We start from the raw sequence: 23,151 nt of genomic DNA on the forward strand, positions 1-23,151 counted from the left end.
CCCCCCCGCCCCGGGCATGTGCTTAAGCCCCAAACCTGTGTCAATAATATTTGCAAAGGACAGCTATTAGACTGAGGTAGAATTTGCTGTGACATGTATTGTTTATCTACATTTTCACTTCAATATACTGTAGTTTACAGAAACAGTGCCGTGTCCACTATAATTGGTGTTTAAATAGTCACATCGTTTAAAAGTTTGAGTGTTTTATTACAGTTTGCAGATTTAATTGCTTATGGTTACCAATCAGATAAGCTTTTAGGAGAAGTTTTGAAAGCAAATTAGAAAAAAAAATTGAAGGGAAAAAGGAATGCTGTTCAACCCATACATAAAAAAGTCACTTTTTCTGTGGAGTTGTACAATTTGACGTTGCTCAAAGAGATCTGCAATGTATTTAATGTTCATGGTTTTGTGATAGACAAAGGCATAGTGTACTTGGAGTTTTTTTAAGTGCATTTAAAGAAATTATATTACTAGAGAACTCTGAAAATAATAGCATTTGTTTTGCTCTGATCTTAATATAGGTTTTTTTATTAATATTAATTTTTTTTGTAACCTCTGTACCGTATGATTAAAAAAACACAACAAAGGGTTTTGGAAAAATGATCTAGGAATGCTGACAGTGCTTTGAAATGTAGTGCTGTCGTATGCAATTATATTTTGATAACTTCAAAATTGAGAAATTGATGAGAGAGTAAGGATTTGTAATCACATGTGAGGTTTGTATTGGGATCTTTTTTAGCATGATGCTTACTCTATTCTGCTTGCATACAAAGTGAATCCTGTCCTCTTGAAGAAGGACTTCATGTCCATAAATTTTGAGAGAGGTAAATTGTATGTGACCTTTAAAAAGAAGGGTTAGCTATCAGACTTTGCATCTTTCACTGTTGCTTGAGGATTAATATATTGTGAAATGGAAGATGATCCGATTGTATGATCTTTTTTTTAAGAAGTGCTGAACTGTGTTCCTTTCCAGAGCATGAGATGGTTGGGAGAGGTTCTTCCTGGTGAAGAACTACTTTAATTTCAAGATGTGATTGGACAGGGTGCTAGCTAGTCTCATCTATGCCCCCTTTCCCACAAAAGGTTGGACCAGATGATCTTTTGAGGTCCCTTCCAACCTGGGTTCTTCTATGATTCATTGATTCTATTTAATTTGTTAGGAAATTTAAAACCTTTGACAAAGGCCGTATTGTTGCAGCTGTGATATTTTCTGAAATGATTAAAAGTATATGTTGCTCTTCATTAGGATAATACTGACCATATTGAAAAAAAAATATTTATTTTTGTAAGGAATTGAGATTATTTGGAGTGTCTTATTTTCAGGTCAAAGTTTTACCCACTTTAAGTTAGGTGTTTTTTGGCAGATGCAGCATTGTATGACTACGCATTCTTTGAAGATAGTTGTGAATGAAACTTAAAAAAACGTCTTACATGCTCAGTTCTAAATAGTTTTAGTTTTTTCAGTGATACAAAATTTCTTCTCATATGTTGTTAGTTTTAAGGTCTTAATGCTGAACTGGCCTTTCAGATTTTTACTTCCTATTAACACCTGAGAATGTAGGTATAAATAATTTCTGATCTCTAAGTCATACTGTAAAAAGGCAGTTAAGCTTTTTTCTGCAGGAAGTAGAAATAACTACCTACTAGTTAATTTTAGCTTTTCTTAAATAAATTGTGGAAATACTCTCCTTGGTAGAAGTTACATGTTCTGCTTGGACTGAATATATTCTTTTGACTTCGAAGATCCTTTTATTCAAAGGGGTTGGTTCCATACAATGCAGATAAGCTTACCTGAAGCTGCTGCTGCAGATAATTAAATTATTGTTCTTTCTTTTAGATATTCACAGAAAGTCTTTTGTGCTCGAGCAGTATAGACAATATCCACTTAGCTGGGCAAATGATGCATTGCAGCATTTGGTCAGTGGATCTACCAAGTTCATCAAAAGGGAAGCCACAGTACAGAGTCAGCTATGCAAAAAGTATTGAACTAGTTTTGGCTGCTGGCAGAGAATATTTCAATTCCTCAACGAGTTTGACCGATAGCTGTATGGATTTGGCCAGGTATATTTACAATTATCATACATGTAAATACATATTGCTCTTTTAATTGAAACTTGAATTTTCTGTGTAAGAGGGGGTGAATCTTACATATAATCTCTTCATGTAAAATTACGTGGTAAATGGAAACAATATCTTTGGCTTCTGTAAGATTTTGTTGTTGTTGTTGTAGTTTTTTTTTCGGGGGGACGGTTATTTGTGGTTTTCTGGGGGGGGGGCTGGGTGGGTTTTTTTGGTTTTTGTTTTTTTTTTTTTTTTTTTTCTCTTTATTTTCCCTGCCTTGCTTTGTGTATGTGTACACCATTGCTGTCCCTGGTTGTTGGAATGATCTGTTACAGAATTCAGGTTGAAGAGGAAGAAGAAACATGTAAGACTTTCTCTGTGGATAAGAAGCTTTTTGTGTGTGTCACTTGAACCTTTTCCACATTATGGCATTGAACCACAATTGTGGCCCCCAGTTACTGTCACAACAGAAAATAGCATTTTGCTGATTGTTTAATTTCTTTTCTTACTTTGGTCTTTCCCGATTCTAAGAGTTCATTTGAGGCTCTCTGTCTCCCTTTGTTACATGAAGAAATAAGCCAAATAATTCTTCAGAAAGGAATTCAGTCATAGAGTAGCCTTGGATGTTGCAATGTGGGTGTTCATCTTGTATAGATTTAGATATGGAAGTATTTTCTTTTACAGTTTAGATGCAGATAGGTAAAATAATTGGGTATTACGTACGTAGAATATTGATGCCTTGGCTTACCTGAAATATTGAAAATAGAGGCATGTCTTAATATTTCCAGTCTTTCCCTTTTATTCTAAGAATTTGCTGTTTCATTAGTATTGTTGTTACAGAATCATAGAATGATTTGGGTTGGAAGGGACCTTAAAGATCATCTAGTTCCAACCCCCCTGCCACGGGCAGGGACTTCTTCCACTAGACCAGGTGAAAGCCCCATCACCTCCTTATTTTCCATGTACCTTAGCATAGTTTCAAGGAGGATCTGCTCCATCCTGAGCAGATGGTGAGACTGACTGGCCTGTGGTTCCCTGGGTCTTCCTTTTTTCCCTTTTTAAAAATGCGGGTTATGTTTCCCCTTTTTTCCAGTTAGTGGGACTTTGCCAGACTGCCATGACTTCTTAAATATGATGGATGAGTGGCTTAGCTACTTCACCTGCCAGTTCCCTCAGGACCTGTGGATGCATCTCATCAGGTCCCATGGACTGTGCCCCTTCAGGTTCCTTAGATGGTCTCAAACCTGGTCTCCTACACTGGGTGGTTCTTCATTCTCCCAGTCCCTGCCTTTGCGTTCTGTGTCCACAAACCAAACAACAAAAACCAAAACAAAATCCCATAACAGAACAAAAATACTTATGTCTCAACTACAAAGGAAGACTTGTCTTTATAACGTATTACTTTCACTTAGACATGAGTACACTTACCTACTAATTACAAGAAAAAGATGAAATTATTTTTCTTCCCCTTAAGATACAAATTCTTCTTAACCCGTAATGGTATGTGCATACATGTTACCAGGTTTTTTTTTGAGAACTGACTATAGTAATACAGTCAAACTGTTTGTAATTAATTATCCATTTTCAAATCCAGAAATTTTCCTCGATAAAATATTTTTACTATAAAGTTTTATGGATTGACAAATGATATATTTTCCCTTAGGGATTAAAGGAAGAATATTTTTGCAGTTTGCCTTGAGTGATTGTTACATTCTCCATAACTTAACTAGAAACTGACTGAAAAAGCATTGTGTTCTTTTTGCTCCTTAATCACTCATGGCTTCTTCCTCTCTCCCATCCCAAATGCACACACACATAAATATATATGATGAGGATGAGGGGTTTTTTTCTTCATTTTCATGGGGTTTTGTTGTTGGCTATTTCAGTAAAGGCATTATTGCCTTAGGTCAAAGTTGGAAGACAGTCACTTTTACAGTGTTAATTAGATAACGCTAGCTCTATTTCTAGCTTTTTATTGAAAACACAGTTTGTTAACTGTCATTACTGTTTATAAGCACTCAAGGTAAATACTTGCTTTGGAAGCCTAAAAGGCCCAAGAGTCACTGGCTTTTAAAAATTTATCTTTTTAAAAAATATATGAATATTTATATGAATATAATTTATTAGTATTAAATCAACTGAGCCTTTTTACATTCTTGACACCAGGGCTACTAGATACACTGTACAAAAGTTGTGATCACAATGAAGCAGGTGCAGACACTGTTGTAATATCCAAATTAGAACTGAATTTTATCTGTATGCATATAATTGTCACAGTTAAAATCTATCTGTTAGCTACTTACTTGTTGGGGGGGGAGAGGATATTGTAGTGGTGGGATTTCCTCTATGCATAGGAAAGAAGCCCTTCTCTGGGCTAAGCTAGGAGTCAGAGAGGTTGGTTGGTTTTTGCAGGTGAGTAGCTTAATTTTGGAGCAGCAGGAACAAAATGCACAGCTGTTTGGAACAGACTTTTTGGGTCAGCAGTCTAGTCCTTTGCTGTTGCATGTGGCACTGTAATATAATGTAGCCTCACCTCTGTGTCTGGGAAGGCCAGGGAACAGATCCTCCTAGAAGCTATGCTGAGGCATGTGGGGGACAGGGAGGTTATTTGAGACAGCCAGCATGGTTTCACCAAGGGCAAGTCCTGCCTGACCAACCAGGTGGCCTTCTATGATGGAGTGACTACATCAGTGGACAAGGGAAGAGCCAGAGATGTCATCTATCTGGACTTCTGTAAGGCCTTTGACAGAGTTCCCCACAACATCCTTCTCTCTAAATTGGACAGAGATGGATTTGATGGATGGACTGTTCGGTGGATGAGGAATTGGTTGGATAGTTGCATCCAGAGGGTGGTGGTCAATGGCTCAATGTCCCGATGGAGATCGGTGACAAGCAGTGTCCCGTAGGGGTCTGTATTGGAGCCAGTACTGTTTAATATCTTCATCAATGACATGGGCAGTGGGATCGAGCACACCCTCAGCAATTTTGCAGATGACACCAAGCTGAGTGGTGTGGTTGACACACCTGAGGGATGGGATGCCATCCAGAGGGATCTGGACAAGCTCCAGAACTGGGCCCATGTGAACCTCATGAGGTTCAACAAGGCCAAGTGCAAGGTCCTGCACATGGGTTGGGGCAACGTCCGGTATCAGTACAGGCTGGGGGATGAAGGGATTGAGAGCAGCCCTGCAGAGAAGGACTTGGGGGTACTGGTGGATGAGCCGGCTAGACGTGAGCTGGCAATGTGTGCTCATAGCCCAGAAAGCCAACCGTATCCTGGACTGCATCAAAAGCAGCGTGGCCAGCAGGTCGAGGGAGGGGATTCTGCTCCTCTGCTCTGGTGAGACCCCACCTGGAGTACTGTATCCAGCTCTGCGGTCCCAGGTACAGGAAAGACATGGACCTGTTGGAGCAGGTCCAGAGGAGGGCCTCAGAAGTGATCAGAGGGATGGAGCACCTCTCCTACGAGGACAGGCTGGGAGAGTTGGGGTTGTTCAGCCTGGAGAAGAGAAGGCTCCAGGGAGACCTTATTGAGGCCTTCCAGTAATTAAAGGGGGCCTACAAGAAAGATGGAGACAAACTTTTAGCAGGGCCTGTTGCAATAGGACAAGGGGTAATGGTTTTAAACTAAAAGAGGGTAGATTCAGACTAGATGTAAGGAAGAAATTTTTTACGACGAGGGTGACGAAACACTGGCACAGGTTGCCCAGAGAGGTGGTCGATGCCCCATCCCTGGAAACATCCAAGGCCAGGTTGGATGGGGCTTTGAGCAACCTGGTCTCGTTGAAGATGTCCCTGCTCATTGCAGGGGGGTTGGACTAAATGACCTTTAAAGGTCCCTTCCAACTCAAACTGTCCTATGATTCTGTTAATCACTATGAAAAACTGATTTAATGTCGTCATAAAATTAGGGTTTATTTACCAATTTTTTTTTTTTCCAATCTGCTATTGAGTGTCTTTTCCATTAGGAGCCTCTAGAAATACAAAGTATCATTGTTCTTAATATCTCCTAAGGGTCCATGATCAACTTTTATCTTATGGTTTTACAGTGGTATTTCAAAATATTAAGTTTATAGCTTGAATGCTTGCCATGAATGTGTGACCATGTGTTTATTCTGTTTAGTAAGATGTTTTGGTCCTACTCTGACTTTTCTCCAGTTAAGTTACCATGAAACAACTATTTCCATGAGTGATTATCCCAGTGTGTAGGTCTCCTAGTAACCTTTCTGCTTGAGCTGGTTTAGATGCAATCTGTTTATCTAGTTCTCTCTCCTTCCACTCCTGTTCTAATCTCCATTTCACCCTGAAATGTTTGTCACTGCTCCTGAAAAATGTGATGGGTTCAGATGGGAATGTAGCTAACATACAATTTTATTTTTGATGTAAACATGTCTATTTCTTAATTAACATGTAGAGATAAAAGCTATATGACAAATTGCACAAATAATAGACTTTCCTGATTTAATGTGCATGGTGAATTAAGCCATTTAAAATCATTTAGACTATTTTGCATGTGGATTTTTTGTTAAACATGTATTAATACAACTACATATGAACACTACCAGAATTCAAGTGTTAATAAAAAAAAATCTAAAAGCTGATTATGTCAATATTATATTCATAAAACAAAGAATTTTTGAAAATGTTTATTTTAAATAAACTTGTTACTAATATTTGTACGCATTAATTCATCTTCAGAGCCATTTTGCGGTGTTTTTTTTTTTTCCTTTTAATCAGCTTTGTTTTCAATTGCTGAACCTAGTTGAGGAAACTGAATTTGTGACAATGGCTCTAACGTTTCACTTACAGTAAACTTTTTACAGAATTTTGCTTTTATCTTGTAGTATATGGCAACACCAAAAGGCAGTAGTGATATGAGAAATATTTCCTTTAATAATTACATATTTAAGTAATATTTAAGTACATATGTCTTCAAAATCTTTTGTTAAATTCATTGCACATCTAAATACAAGAGGGTCTAGGTGATGTTCCTGTCACAACTAGGCGAAGAAGATTGTGGCAATCCAAGAATAGAATTTTTTAAAAATGTTTAGCCAGCCATAACAGAGATATAGTGCCAAACACAATATGTGTTACAGGACTAGTGAGTATTTTTATGTTTCATAAGCACAGCAAATTACTTTTCCGTTTTTTTTTTTTTTTCTTTCACAGGTGAACTTCTTCCACAAATTTAACTTTGAATGTATTCAACAATTTTTAGAAAAATTTGTTTCCTTCCTATTTAGGTGCTGTCTACAACTTATTGTAGACTGTCCAAGTGCTATTCAGGAGGAGCTAGATCTCATTCGTGCTCTGGGCTACCTTGAAGAATTTGGCGTGAAAATATTACCATTACAAGGTACTGCATATTTTTATTCTTTATATGCTTACTTGAATCACAGGCATAAATATGCATGACAAATACATCCCTGCCTCCAAACAGCTTACAGGCACATACTGAAAAATTATTTCAGTTGAAAAGACATTTTTCAGTTGATGTGAGATAAGAAAGATATCTGCATACGGAATCTGTGTTTGGAGACTTATTTTTAGCAGGACTTTTTAATAATCTTCACTTGCTCATGTGCTGATAAGCTTTCAAATAATGGGTGGGAGAGAGGTACTTCATGGGTAGGCAGTTTTCATGTCTCCACTGGGCTGTTTCATTTTGAAGTATATAAAACCCAATGGCAATGGAAGTGAACTTTTACAAGTTATTTCTTCTGATGACTTGTTTAAAATTTTAAATCTGTTTTGGAGCAGTGAGTCCAATGGTATGGAAAGTTGTTGGGCAGAAGTTGGAAAGAAAGGACGATTATGGACAATGAGATAAAGGGAAAAATTGAATATATTGCAGTACGTCTTATAGCTTATAGATTGTGCCAAACTAACAAAGTTCATGGCTTTATGTGGCGGGTTGACCCTGGCTGGATGCTAGGTGCCCACCAAAGCTGCTGTATCACTCCCCCTCCTCAGCTGGACAGGGGAGAGAAAATATAACAAAAGGCTCGTGGGTCGAGGTAAGGACAGGGAGAGATCACTCAGTAATTACTGTCATGGGCAAAACAGACTCGACTTTGGGAAATTAGTTTAATTTATTACCAATCAAATCAGAGTAGGACAATGAGAAAATAAAAACTAAATCTTAAAACACCTTCCCCCCCACCCCTCCCTTCTTCCCAGGCTTAACTTTATTCCTGGTTTTCTCTCCCTCCTCCCCCAGTGGCGCAGGGGGACGGGGAATGGGGGTTGAGGTCAGTTCCTCACACGTTGTCTCTGCCGCTCCTTCCTCCTCAGGGGGAGGACTCCTCACTCGTCCCCTGCTCCAGTGTGGTATCCCTCCCATGGGAGACAGTCCTTCACGAACTTCTCCAACGCGGGTCCTTCCCACGGGCTGCAGTTCTGAAATGCTCCAGCATGGGTCCCTTCCATGGGCTGCAGTCCTTCAGGCACAGACTGCTCCAGTGTGGGGGGTCACCAGTCCTGCCAGCAAACCTGCTCCAGCATGGGCTCCTCTCTCCACAGGGCCATGGGTCCTGCCAGGAGCCTGCTCCAGTGCAGGCTTCCCACAGGGTCACAGTCTTGGCCAGCGGCAGGTCAGTCTTGGAGCCGGCTGGCATTGGCTCTATTGGACGTGGCGGAAGCTTCTAGCAGCTTCTCACAGAAGTCACCCCTGTAGCCTCCCTGCTACCAAAACCTGGCCATGCAAACCCAATACGCTTTATTAACAAAACCCCCACTTTTCTAAGTGAGAGAAATATACAAGAGAGCTCATCTGCCTGGCTTTCAGTGAAGCTTGGATGTGTCTTACGTGGGCAACTATGTGAAACTGCATGAACACTGGTATTCTAAGCCAATTCTTGTAGAGTGTTTTCAAGAGCACTGAGTACCAGTGAAACATGCTGATGGTAGTGTTTTATTTCTGGCATTGTGCAGAGAAATACTGGGATTTATGGGAAGCTCTTGTGGGTCTGTGGAAAACTAAGTGAATGTTCTTAGTGGCTGTTGTTACTTTACATTGGTGTTCTCTTTTTGTTGTCTTTTTTCTCCCAAGTATTCCTTCAAACTGAGCTGATGCTCCATATGTTATGTTCAGAAATCTTACCATTTCTGGACTAAGTCTGTTTTCTAGATCTTGCAGTATTCCACTGTTGACTTCTAGAGCAGTATTATTTTTTTAATCAGTTTGTTCAGCCTGTAGAAAAGTACACGTATATTTTCTTCATTTTTTTTTCGGTGTGGACATGAAGGTATCATTTAAAAAAAGTTGCAACATAATATTGCATTTAATACTATGTGTAATACAACTGATCTAGATTAATTAGAATATGTGAAATCATGCCTGTAATTTCATTAATGATCCTGTCTTATCCTTTCTTCAATATTTTTCATGTAAATCAAATTAAACTAATAAGATCAAAATCATGTTTTAAAGTTTTAATGAAAGCCTTTAAATGGTCAGTTACTTTGATAGGATGTCATTAAAATAACATTAAGGATCAGTTATTCCCACAGAAAGAATTAGCAGTAGACTTTTATTTGTATTTCTGTGTTTAGTTTTCTGTAGAGCTTCTCCCCCACTTGTATTTTTAGCAAACTCAGCAGTTAAGGTTGTGAACTACTTTATGATCTGTTTAAATAAAATCTGGTTTGGAGACTCCTTATTGACATAAAAAGTGAAGAGAAGTCCATCTTTAATGAAAGTGTTTGACCCATGGTATTATTTCAGATTACTTTCAGTTTTGTTAGATATTTCAAAATATCTTGCTTGTACAGTCAGTGAATGAAAACATTTTACTGCTGTATACTAATACACGTGTGTGATAGAATATTAAAAATGAAACTAAAAGTGTAGCCTTTTCCTGCTCCTGCATTCTTAACTTGTTTTAGTCTAATTTGATTTCCAGAACTTTATTAATAGGGTTTTCATTATGCAAGGGCTTCTTTACTCTTATTGAAAGGCCTAATGTCATATGTTTTAAAGTCTGTATTAGCATATTGGGCTTATCCCCCATGCAGACATTAATGTCTTACTGAGTGTTAAAGGGTTAAGATCTGCATGCTGTTCCTCTGTGTTCTGAGAACTTGCATGGTATGAAAAAGTTAGGTTTTTTTAAAGCAGCGGCCTGAAGTTAGCCCCCTACTAACTAGTTAAAAAGAGCACTGAAATTGATTCATGATATTAAATTATACAATTAAGGTAATTGTTTAATTATTGATAAAATCTTTTTTGAAACACAGTACTAATTACAAGCTTTTCAGGATATGGTTGACACAACCTTGTGATTTGCAGGCTATCTCTCTACTTGCTCAGAAAATATTTATGGAAATTAAAACACCCTCAAGATTTTGTCTGTGACAGTTCCTTCAATTTTACAGTGATGTATCCTGTCCACCCTAAGATACAATATAGCGTGAAATATTTGTTACTTACAGTATTCTCAATGAAAGTTAATGTCTGTTTTAACAGTCTTTCTGAGAATGTTGCAAAAATTATATTTAAAAATAAATTTGTATAAAGGCATATGGTTAGTCATATAAATTTAAAAACATTGAGTCTGAAAACCTGAAACAAAAATAAGTTTTCTTTCTGGTCAGTCTCCCTGTCCTGGTTTCAGCTGGGATGTAGTTAACTGTCTTCCTAGTAGCTGGTACAGTGCTATGTTTTGAGTTCAGTATGTGAAGAATGTTGATAACACTGATGTTTTCAGTTGTTGCTCAGTAGTGTTTAGACTACAGTCAAGGATTTTTCAGCTTCTCATGCCCAGCCAGGGCACCTGACCCAAACTGGCCAACAGTGTATTCCATACCATGTGATGTCCCATCTAGTTTAGGAACTGGGAAGAGGGGGGCAGGGAATCGCCGCTCGGGGACTGGCTGGGTGTCGGTCGGCGGGTGGTGAGCAATTGCCCTGCGCATCATTTGTACATTCCAATCCTTTTATTACTGCTGTTGTCATTTTATTAGTGTTATCATTATCATTATTAGTTTCTTCTTTTCTGTTCTATTAAATGGTTCTTATCTCAACCCAGGAGTTTTACTTCTTTTCCTGATTTTCTCCCCCCTCCCACTGAATGGGGGGAGTGAGTGAGCGGCTGCGTGGTGCTTTGTTGCTGGCTGGGGTTAAACCACGACACTCCCTCTTCTTCCTCCCTTCCCAGCCTGACTTTCTGGAGATTGGGGCTGGATAGTGTTATTTTAACTTTCTCTTTATCGGTATAATTGAAGATCCTAATGCAAGTAACTTTGGGCTGGTTTTCAGATTGTGTTTGTTTTCTTATATTCCCTAGCACTCTTTCTGCATCTACGTTGTTAACGAGAAACACAGCAGTAAGGTTCATTTGTATAGTCTCTAACACCAGTTCTTCTTTCAACAGTGCGTTTATGTTCGGATCGACTTAGTCTCATCAAGGACTGTCTTGCTCAGTTGTCAACGAACTACAGGCAGTCTGCTAAGCTCCTGGGACTTGCAAATTTGCTAAGGGTTGCAGGTAAGCTGTGTTAATAAGACACCAAATCACAATGCAGCATGCATTTGTGTTATGCTTTAGGACGTTTTAGTTGATATTAGAATGTGTGTTCAAGGATATCACCAAAAAGACATCTCAAAAAGCAGACATTGGGGAGGAATAAAATATTTTAAATGAATGAAATATTTTATTTGTAATAAAACAGCTGATATTGTCAGCTGCTCTGACGTTCCAGTAATGCGTAAAATAAAAACAGCCTTGTCTAATCTGGATTTGGAGTAAAAGCTCATTTCAGATTGGACGAGTTGTGGCTGAGAATATTTTCTTACAGTTAATCAGTAGTACTAAAACTTCAGCAAATCGTATTGTCCCTGTCAAATAAGGTAGTCTGATTTAACAGAAGTCCCATTTAAGCTACAGGTGAAAAAAAAGTCATCTGTAATGCATAAACTTTGGCTCTTGGAGTTTTGTGTATGCTTTGTATATCTTTTGCACTAAAAATAATGCGTTAGCGTTAGGTTGAGTATTCATTTGAGGAGCTGAGCATCTTCAAGGATTGAATCCTAAAGATACTAGAATTTTTTTTTTTTTTTAAGATAGCCTACTTAAAATATCTGGCAGACCTTTTGATTTTGAAAAATACTTCGTCAATGCAACTGCAAATACAATAGTGCTATATTTTTATGATGTAGAAATAGAATATAGAAATATAAAATATAAATTCATATTTTATGCAGCACGGTATATAAAATTGATGCATTCTGGCTTTGTCAGTGGTGCATGCCTGGCTAATTCCTTTCTCTCTATATTTGTTAAATCATTTAAGAATTTTTTCTTATGTATTCAGGAAGCTTAGTATTGCCAATTTTTGCATAGTATTATATAGGGAGGGAGATATTCAAGGGGATTGGGTGAGGTTATGAACAGAGGTACAGAAGTTAGGTTGTTGACCTCCTGAGGTGCCTAGGTCCTAAGGAAAGGAATCACTGGAAATGTTGTCATGACTCTGGTAAGCTCAGTGGTCCTGTTACGTAGCGCTGCTACATGAAAAATGGCAGAGGGGAGGGGATGGTACTATGTTGGGTAGCTGGATCTAATCTATGTATTTGTTAATTTCACATGTAATTTCCTGTTCTGTAGAATAACTAGAATGACAGTCATAACTTTTTTTTTTTTCTTTGCTTGCAAGACTTTTGGAAAAAAAAAAAATCTCCATATTGGTTCATAAGACAAGATTGCTGTACAGCTCTTTCCCTCTCTCCTCTGCTTCCTCCCACATAAAGTTAAAATCTGTCAATTTTTCTTCTTAATATTCTGGGTCCTTTAGGCTAATGCTTCTGATTTTTGTTTTACCTTCTCTTTGAATCTAAATGATTTCTTTGTATGAGAGAAGGAAAAGCAAAATCCACAGTGATTCTATGAAGCTTAAAAACATGAAGTATTTTGTCCAGTAACGTTAGTTGTAGATCAGCATCTACAGTGCCCTGGTATGTACCTTTAAACAGGGAACAAACTCATGGCTCCCATCTCTAGAAATCGAAAGATGAGAGGCAATGTATGTTAGGTAGAGAACTTCAGGGAATTCATATAGAGTTCATTGATATGGTAATGTCTGTGTGCTAGTGTTATAATCACAGTGGCACTTACTGAGACACCACTGAAAAGAGAGATTTAAAAGAGGTATTTAAAGCCAGATGACGAAATGGCCTCCTGATTTTCTCTGGCTTGCAGTTACCAGGATGGTGAAAAACTGATGATGAATATGCGAGGTGGTTAATTTTTAAGCAGGTGAATGATTTAAAAACTACTGCTTATGCTACAAATTACATATTTATTTTAAGAGCGTTGTGCTCTCTGATTTTAATGGTTAACCTCAGGAATAATGCTAATGGTTGTTCCTGTGGTAAATGTGGAACTTTAGTAGTAAAAGTATATATTTCGAGAGTAAATCTTGCTAAGGAATATACTAGTTTGACACTTGCTGTTCTTGTCTCTTATGTTAAATAAATAACTCTGTCACTTTCAAAGTTATCTTTTGGTTATAGAGTAACATTTATTTGAAAGGAAAAAATAGCAAGAAAATGTTTCCAGTAGTGACTTTCTGTGGTGGTGGGATTTTTTTGTGTTCGTTGGTTGGTTTGTTTGTTTGTTTTTAAATAAGTAGCTTTAAGCTTTTGTGATTAAAAACCGTTTCACTGTCACTGAGGTATAACTAGTCGTATTACTTACATAGAAATACTATTTTCTGTACAGGATGTTCATTTATAAGCAAGATAATGGATTCAGTATAAGAACGCCATAGTTGTGAATTTTATCTAAACTTACTTGTTGTAGGAGATTGGCTATGGAAAACAGGTTTCTTCCATATTAAGAAACTCAGTGTTTCTTTAATCTTTTTTTAGTTTTTCTGGACTTGAAAGCTATAAACAGCATACCACTATTACTGCAGATTTTTTTGTTCCTGACATTCCATTCCACTGATGAGTATCCAGAATAGTATCCAAGAGCACACAAAGGAAACATGATTGTCGTCACTATTTTAAGTCATGAATACAAATGCAATATTTTTTCAGCAGATTAAAGAAAGTCTGTAGAGCTTGACTCTTCAGTCCTCAATTACTGCTGTATGTACTTCCAGTGAGTGTGGAAAAGGTAACCTTACAATGAATTTAAAGTTGCATATGATTTTAATAGTTAGGTTAATAATACCTTAAAAACAGATTTTAAGTGGAATGCTGGCATAGCCTTAATCATAGTCTGTAAATAAAGAGTCTTGTAAAATTTAATAGTAGGTGTAAAAAAAAAAAACAACAAAAAAACCACACAGACCTATTGAAGTAAGTCATATAGAAATGGTGTATCTGTATCTGTCGACTCGTAATTTAAGTTACTGAGTTACAATTAATTATTAATATGATGAAGAGTTATTTTAGGACTTGGTAACCATAAGAATGATAACAAATGCTCATATTATTCCACAAATTGGTTTGTAGCCAAAAGGGCAGCTCACGCATACAGATTTTAATATTTGTGAATGAGTATATTTTATTTTAAACTGAATATTAGAAAAGGAAAACCTTCCTTGCAGTTTTAGCACAGATAGTCTTTGTTAGCAGATTTAAAACTACTGGGAAAGGGTGACTTGATTTCTAACAGCTTATGATGTAGAGAATGGTTTTATGGAGATATATTGGGATGAGTCTGGATATTGAAAAAGAATCTAGGGATTGAACTTTATGGACTTGCCTAATGAAGAATTTGATAAAACGCTGCTGGAAGAAAGAATTGGTTTTTGTCCCTAATTGGTTTTCACTACTTATACAATTATCCTGATTTATGAGCCATCTTTGCTGTGAAAAAAGTTCTAATTTTGTCTTGTGGAACACGCTTACTGGTATTGGTTATGTATGCTCAAATTTGCAGTCCCTTCCATTTCCGATCCTCTGTGTGTATCTACCAGTAGAGTGCTTTCTTGTGCTTTATCTGCTCACTGGAGGAATTCATTTCAGCATTTCCCCCTCTTTGCTCCCCTTGCTACTCCACCTCATAATGTTACTAATTGTGAAAGTCTGCTCACTACATCTATCCATCCATACCTATATAAATTTTAAACATATGTGTACATATAGAGTATATAGTATATGCTGTGTTATACTATATATAAATATATAACCTATAAAATACTCTGAGCATACGTATTTTAATTTCAATTCTAAAAGAATGTATTTGCTGTGCATACAAGGGTAGAGTGCACATGGTCATCCTCAAGGAGCTTTGGGAGCTGTGTTCTCTGAATACAGTTTGTTTAGAGAGCAGCACTAAAAGTGAAGACTAGAATTTATATTCATACTTGTCAAAGCTGAAATATTGCTTAGGTAATGGTATATCAGCTAGCAGCTTAATTGCTTTAAAGTATTTGATTAATGACAGTAAACTCTACTTAAGCCTCATGTCGCTACCTCTGTAAAGTAAGCACACAAGTGTTATCTTAATTTCACAGATGGGCAAAGTGAGGGAGGGAGAATGTGCTCAGCATGACAGCCAGAAAATCTGCACCTGCTCAGGGAGCTGGAGCTGTTTTGTCTCATGATCCTCACTTAATCCACACTCTTGGTTAAGAAAGGGTGTGAAAGAATTCACTTTATGGAATTACTTGCTTACAAAATAGAAGAGCAAAAAAGAGTAAAAAAAAAAATGCTTAAGTATCAGAAATTAAGACCATCTTCTCTACTGTAAAAAAAAAAAAAAATCTAACGAGCATTGCTTTTTTTCTTGAGTCAGGCTCTCTAGAAATATTTTCTGTTCATTATTCTCTTTTGTCACAACTTTCTATGGTAATTTAATTAATTTTAATATCCATGAGCTAATTCTAATAACTTTAAGCTTTGCTCACATTCTGAAGTCAAAGCTTATTTTTTGAAATCCGCCTTCCTCAACACTGCTTCCTCAACTTCTTGCTTAACGCATGTGGAAGTAACCATACAGATGGTTTCTGATTTCCTAAATGTAGATGACATGGAATTTCTGGAGTATACATACAATTTTGATACCATTTGACTTTTAAGTTTTTATGACATGGTTTCACTCAAGATAATGTTTTTCATCTACTCTCAAATAGCATGCATCTTACTCAGAGTTTCAATAAGCTTTTTTTTTCCCTTTCTTTATATGACCCAAATTGGATCCAAACTTTTTAAAAATATTTGAGCATCCTTTATTTCTCAAGAAAAAATGTTTTTCTATTTCTGAGCTTCCGTATTTTTCCTCTTATCGTTTGTAGAATCATTTAGGTTGGAAAAGACCTTTAAGGTCATTGAGTCCAACCATTAACCTAATGCTACCAAGCCCACCACTAAACCATGTCCCTAAGTGCCACCTCTACGCATCTCCCAAATACCTCCAGGGATGGTGACTCAGCACTTCCCTGGGCAGCCTGTTCCAATGCATGACAGCCCTCGCAGTGAAGAAATTTTTCCTGATATCCAATCTAAACCTCCCCTGGGTCAACTTGAGGCCATTTCCTCTTGTTCTGTCGCTTGTTAGTTGGGAGAAGAGACCAACACCCACCTCACTACAACCTCCTCTCAGTTATGATGCCATATATGCTTGTATCAACTTCTATCTGAATGCTAAACATCATAACAAAAAGATATGGAAAGAACTTTGGAGACTTAAGTCTTACTGGGTGGACTAACCCTTAGAATATAAATGCATTTTCCTTATGATGTAAGGAGGCAATAGTCTGAAGGAGTGTAACACACACAAACTTTTACAGATCATAAAAGGGAAACAAAACCTAAGATATCCTTTCCAGTTGCTGAGCTTGATTTGTTTTGAGTCTGGATGTCAGACATTAACATAAAGGCTTGATGGAGATTACTGTGTAGTAAAAACCAAATACCTTCAAATGAGGTGTGTCAAAGCTGAAGCAGTGAATTTTTTCATGTTTGAATAGAAGAACAAGACCATGCCTCTAAACTGCAGCAGAGGTAGTATTTTAAGTGACTGCACTGTTGAGGCAACGAAAGCTGCATGAAGGGCTTGAGCTGTGCATTGCAGGGGATTCACTAGTCGTGTTGGAGCTGCTGGTTGTTCTGTGACATAACAGCGTGTGTCAAGATAATGGAAGTTTAAATGAGTGAACAATGGAGATAAGATGAGCAAGTATAGCCATGGACTGGAAGGAAAACAAACCTTATATTTTATGCTTGTGCTTTTGTAAAACATGTGAAGGTGTATCCCACTGCATCAAAACTAATTAGCTAAAACATTGGGGATGGGGGACTTGTCAGCATATGACTGCTCAAGCACAGTTAAGAAGAAAACCATTCTTTGCTCCAAGTGTTGTTCCCCTCTTCCTTCCAATCCCACTGATTTTTAAGTAGTAATAAATAGCAGTGATTATTTTGTCTAGCTGAAATCTGAGGGACAATAGTTCAATTATTTCTCTTGCCTTTTATTTGTGTCTGCTACTTAGTCAAATCTCTCTGTAAGTAGTAAAGCTGTCAGGGTGAAGTGGGCATCAGAAGGTGAGTGGCAAGTACGGATCTCTTGCTTATAGAAATGACAGTTCACATTTAGCTTGTGTAGATAGAAGCACCTCTTTGTCATCTGTAATTGCTTTTGCCTGGATGAGAAGTTCCCAACTTCCAGAGGGCAAAATTTTGCAGCAGAAGAGCCTTGGATGTGATTAATTTGCAACATCGTGTGTTGCCAGTATATAGAGCAAGAGGCCAAAAGATAAAATGATGGGAAGCCAACCTGTTCTCCCAGCTGAGTTAGTCATGACGTGCCGGGATTAGGGGAATCTTGATTGAGTTCAGTAATTAGGGTAACTTCACTTCCCTGAATGTCATTCTAGCATAACTGCTACATCTTTTCTTTTGAGAAAGCTTTAAAAAGAAATTTGCTTTGCCTGTGGTGATGGACCCACAAATTAGAGTTAAAAATAACAGCTATACAATTTAAAAACATGTAGGTTTTGTATGGTTTTTGGAACTGGATCTGTTTAACCTTCTGAAATATTTGCATTTCACAAGCTGTAGTAATACAGTTTCATAAACCAGTGCCCTTTTCAAATTACTTTAACAGCAGTGACTGCGTAAAATCACTTTTAATAATAGGGGAGAACCATGGGCAAGAAGCTTTCATTGAAAAAAACTACTCATTTTTATTAGCTTCTTGCCACCCTTCTTTTCTATATTAAAATGAATAATGTGAGATTATTTTTCCTGTGTATGTTTAGTCACCTTAGTGCATAGACATACACGCAATTTTGAGCACAAGACTGGACCAACTGGTGTCAGTGAAGTAAATAATTTTCATTCTCTTGTGTTCACTCTAAATTGGAAGAAGTTAAAAAAAAAAAGAAGAAATAGGTGACTTGTAAAGGGTGACAGGAAGAAGTATTGTGTGTAGTGACTATAACTGTCTTTGAAAGGGAAATAAGTTGTCTGATTAGATTTTCATCTGCGAATGCTGATGTATTAAAATTAAGGTCAGGACATTTTTCTACAAAAATTCTTGATGAAACTTCAGTCAGAAAAGATCAGTAGTATCTGAAGTGTTACTTTTGAGTCATAACTGGGGGAAGAGGCATTGTCCAGAAGGTCTAGTGACCAAGATGCTTGTATGGTGTGAAAAAATAGTTCCAGTTCTACTCGCTCAATTTATGAAGGTAGGGCTTTTTAAAATACCTATATCTTCCACATCTCATGAATTATTTGGCTCTGTGAAGTGGGAGTTTAAACTGGGGCTTTGCATACTGTAAGAAAACAATTAAAAAGTTCAAAATTCTTATTCTGTTACAGTTCACAGAAGTTTTTTTTTCAATGTCAGGATTTTGATTTATATGTCACTTACCTTAAATATCAGTCTGTCTTGGCCATCGCATAAATACAGTCTTCAAAGTGTTTTGTTTTGTTTTTTTTAAACTTAGACATAACATGCTGTGTAGTTATTTTTAGCCAGGTATGTTGCCAGTGTTTTTTTAAAATACATAACTGTTTTTAGTGTTTCCTTCAGGAAAAAGCAGGTAATTTTATTTCTGCTTCAATTTCAAGATGGGCTTTTTGAGTTGTGGCATATGGTCTTCTTAAGAAATAAAGTAGCAAGCTTAAGTTGACTATTAATTCCAATTAACTAATTAAAAAGTTGAATTTTTCTTACAGGAGATGATCAGATGGAGAGAAAAGGTCAAGTTTTAATCCTTTTAGTGGAACAAGCTCTCAGTTTCCAGGACTACAAAGCAGCTAGTATGCATTGCCAGGAGCTCATGGCCACAGGTGAAGTGATTAAATGGGGGTTGCGTGGCGTGGTGATGGTGGAAATCTTGAGTTCTGACTCTCAGCTTACTATGAAGTATGGTACTTCAGATTGGTCCATTTCATTCAAAGATCAGTTACATTTTGTTTGTGGAAGTCAACAGACATCTCCATGGAATCGAGATGTATACAGCAAGTACTGTATGTAATAAGATAATTACAGAACTATTAGACACATAACCTTACAGAGCTTTTCTGTACGTCTCTGGGAACCACAATTTTTCATTCGTCCTATACTGTACCCGTCTCAAACAGGTGAAAATATGTGACTGCAGCTAGTAGGAATGTGCAGGTCTTCTAGATGTCTACCTTTCTATCAAAACTCTTAAAATAATTGTGCTATTTATGTAATTTGTATATGTGAGGGTGTGAGTGGAGGTAAATGACATGTGTCAAGATACAAGGACAATAGGATTTGTTTCTTTTGCTTTTTTTTTTTCTGCCTTAAGTTTGAGGGGGAAAAAATCTGAGATGAATTGAGGTTCTAATATATCAAGTGATATATTTTACTTTTTTTTTTACAGCCACTCCACTAAGGTGTTCAATATCATGCTCTGAAGTAAATTATGATTTTCTTATTGCCATATGTAAAAATATAGTGTGTAGGCTTACAGATGTCTATTGTACTGATATCTACAATATGATAAATAATGAATCTTTTATGTATTTGATCAGTCTAAAGTTGAGTTATATCTCTCTTTTGTGGAGCCTTTATGGTTCCTTTCTTGGGAGATGTTAAGTGTTGGCAAAAATGCCACATGCCCTCCTTTTTCTCATCCAGTAAGAATTATGCAGCATTCCCCTGTCACTTGTGAAGCTTACCAACCTCAGAAGTACATTTTGTGTTCCCTTGTAGGTTATTCTAAAAGCTGGGAAGTATGCAGTCAGCTTGGTCAATCAGAAGGCTACCATGATTTGAGTATGCGTCAGGAACTCATGGCTTTTGCTCTGACACACTGTCCCCCAAGTGCCATAGAAGCATTGCTGGGAGTGAGCAGTTCGTTGCAAACCCAGGTATGTGTTTCTGAAACTTCTTTCGTGCAAGTTCAATGCTTACCAAAGTAAAGGAGACTTGTGCTCATTTTTAAGTTTGTTCCCTTAAGTTCCATCCCCCCAGTGAGTTTATATTTGTTCTGCTCTGTTTTTCTGCTTTCACTGTTATATTTCAACAAAGGAGATCTCTTTATAAGCATTTTTATATGATGAGTTGGCTTCTCGGTAGAAATGCAATTATATTCTCTTATCACTAGTACTTCTAATTTCTTTATTTACTGCCTGATTTAAACATTTTATTTGCAAATGCAGTTAAATAATTTTTTCAGTGTTTTCCAGGTATTTACATCTTGTAATGCAACTTCATTAAATGCCCACATAAATGTCTATTAAATATTTATTCTTACATTTTTATGTTCTCTACCCAGTATACAATGAAATTCTTTTCTCACTGATTCCAACCATGTAACAGTTTGAACAACTATAGTAGACTTTGTGTCTGAGCCATGTTTATTAACTCTGCAATGACTGACTTCTTTATAGAATCATGTCTTGGGTGTTCAGGTGATCATACTATATATGTGAGAACACATAATTGTGGCATTTAAATACAAGTTATGGCAAGACGACACAGCAAACCTTTTGAAAAGTTTTATTTGAAACAGTAGTGCAGTAATTTAGGTTGTCAAAATGTTAAATTTCTGTTCAGTGTAATTGTGGCTTGGCCTACGTACTATTACTTAAGAGTTCATAATTGTCTTAGTTGTCTAAGAGTTCACAATGTTCATAGATTTATCTTTGTGTAATAAAAACATCTTCAAGGGCTTCATTCTGTGTCTGAAGAATGGGGAAGAAGGGAGCAATAGCTACAGTATGTATGCAGCCTAATTAAGGCAGCTGCAAGCGTGTAGCCGTTTTTTTACAAAATTGCTTGTATAGCAATGTGTATGAAAAATACAGGCAGCATATAAAGGCAGTCTGTGCTGCTTCAGTAACAGGATAACTTCAGAATAAGATGCTACAAAGGACTTAATACAAGTCTAGTTCCTGCAAGCTATTTACTATTTTTTCATCATGAAAGCACTCAAATTTGAGAGAGGTAGGTACAATTATGAGCTTAAACACGAGTGGAATCTTTGCAGAATTGATACCTGTACAATACAGAAATAAAAAGTTGTTTCCCCCCTTATGTGCCTATACCTAGAATTATAATTTGAAGTCAGACAAACTTTTGGCACCGTACAAACCAAAATTTATTAGACTTTTTTGTCAATTCACTCACTGCTTCTATATTGCTGTCTCATTCTTTCTGAAGGTTTCGTGTCCTGTTATTTGTAATGCAGTGCAGACACTGGTTATTACTCTCTTGCATCGTACTTCTCTAAGGGAAGAGATTCTCTGTCTTCTCCATTCACAAAACTTAAGGTTAATTTGTTGCTCAGGTTTCTTTGTTTAGTGCAATATCATTTGTAGCAGTGATGATTAATTTGGTATTTGCCCCAGGAAGCCAAACGCAAGTCATGATTTCCATCAAAGCACATTTAATCAGTTTCTTCTGCAATTACTTTCTCCATAAACTAAGCATAAGCTTTTCAGCTTTGCTCATTAATGGTCCTACATATTCTGTTCAAGTGCTGTGTATTTGTATGTAGACAAATAGATATATGCAGAAAATCTTTGAGAAGGTCATGCTGACCAGATGATGTTAACCAGCTATAAGTGTCTTTTGCAGACCTTCATCAGTTCTATGGCCTGCAGAAATTCTGCTCACAAAATGGTTGTGTAACACTTGCCTCTGTAGAGTTGCCCAACACCTCAAAGGCACAGTCCAGATAATGGATGTTTTTCATGGAAGTTCTTTAGCTTACATAGTGCAGCAGGGTGTATATAATTAAAAAAAAATAAAAATAGTCTTACATTGTGTGAAAAATATTGCACAAAAATCACAGAGGAGGAAAGGTCATTTTGTCTAGGGACTACAACAGTGAGAGAATGTCAAAGATACGTGCGGTCTTCTCACTGTCTTCCCCTGCAGCCTTGTTTTTCTATCGTGGAAGCTTTTACATCAGAATTTCTTGGGTTTCTTATGACATCAGTCATAATTCTTACATTTTATTATTTTACTGGTAAAAGATTGTATTTATTTTGTGTTTATAGATTCTTTATCAGGCTGTGAATTACCAGTTGCTTCCTTCAGAAGGAGGTGAGAATATAAATAACTCGGGACCTTCTTCACTGATCAGTAAGGATACAGAGGTAAGCTTGAAAGAGAGCTTTTAAAGTAATAATGACTTTGTTCTGCATTATGCTGAAGAGCTGAATTTGAGTTTTTAGCAATATTTACCTGTTTACCAGAAAAAATGTATAGCACTAAAGACATCTCGAATTACTGTTCTTAGATTGTTTTAAGTTCAAGGTCTTGCTTACGTATTTATACTTAGTCTGTTCTGATTTTTCATTGCTTCTTGCTCCATGGTCTTAGTACCACAGAAAAAGAAATGAACCCAAAGGCAGGAAAAGAAGAAAGTGAACAAAATTTAGCACAATAAATAATATACATTAATGCTGTTTTCATTTTTGGATCTGTCCCAGCTGCAAAGCAAAACATTTAAAAATAAACCTGACCTACATATTTAATTAAAAAATGTCTTTAATTAAACTTATTTTTCTCCTTTGTTCTGTGTATCATGAAGTTTATTGCTTCTTTGCCATTTTATAACTTTCATGTATTGCATGTGAAATTATTTTTATGTGTAAGATCAGAAGGAACATTGAGTGTTTTGTGGCAAATAGAGGTAAGGCAG

At 36.9% G+C, this 23,151-nt stretch overlaps 1 protein-coding gene across 1 annotated transcript in view; it reads left to right on the top strand.

The window, feature by feature from the left end:
- Positions 1–23,151, top strand: part of NBAS (neuroblastoma amplified sequence) — a 190,367-nt gene that overhangs the window by 58,309 nt on the left and 108,907 nt on the right. Inside the window, exons 30-35 of the mRNA XM_010566655.1 lie at positions 1,838–2,061; positions 7,308–7,420; positions 11,439–11,552; positions 19,202–19,315; positions 20,211–20,368; positions 22,505–22,603. Of these exons, the coding sequence (XP_010564957.1) occupies positions 1,838–2,061; positions 7,308–7,420; positions 11,439–11,552; positions 19,202–19,315; positions 20,211–20,368; positions 22,505–22,603 (822 nt within the window). The remainder of the gene's footprint in view (positions 1–1,837; positions 2,062–7,307; positions 7,421–11,438; positions 11,553–19,201; positions 19,316–20,210; positions 20,369–22,504; positions 22,604–23,151) is intronic.

The sequence above is a fragment of the Haliaeetus leucocephalus genome, unplaced genomic scaffold, assembly GCF_000737465.1.
Source record: "Haliaeetus leucocephalus isolate CR32 unplaced genomic scaffold, Haliaeetus_leucocephalus-4.0 Scaffold217, whole genome shotgun sequence".
NCBI classification, from domain to species: Eukaryota; Metazoa; Chordata; class Aves; order Accipitriformes; family Accipitridae; genus Haliaeetus; species Haliaeetus leucocephalus.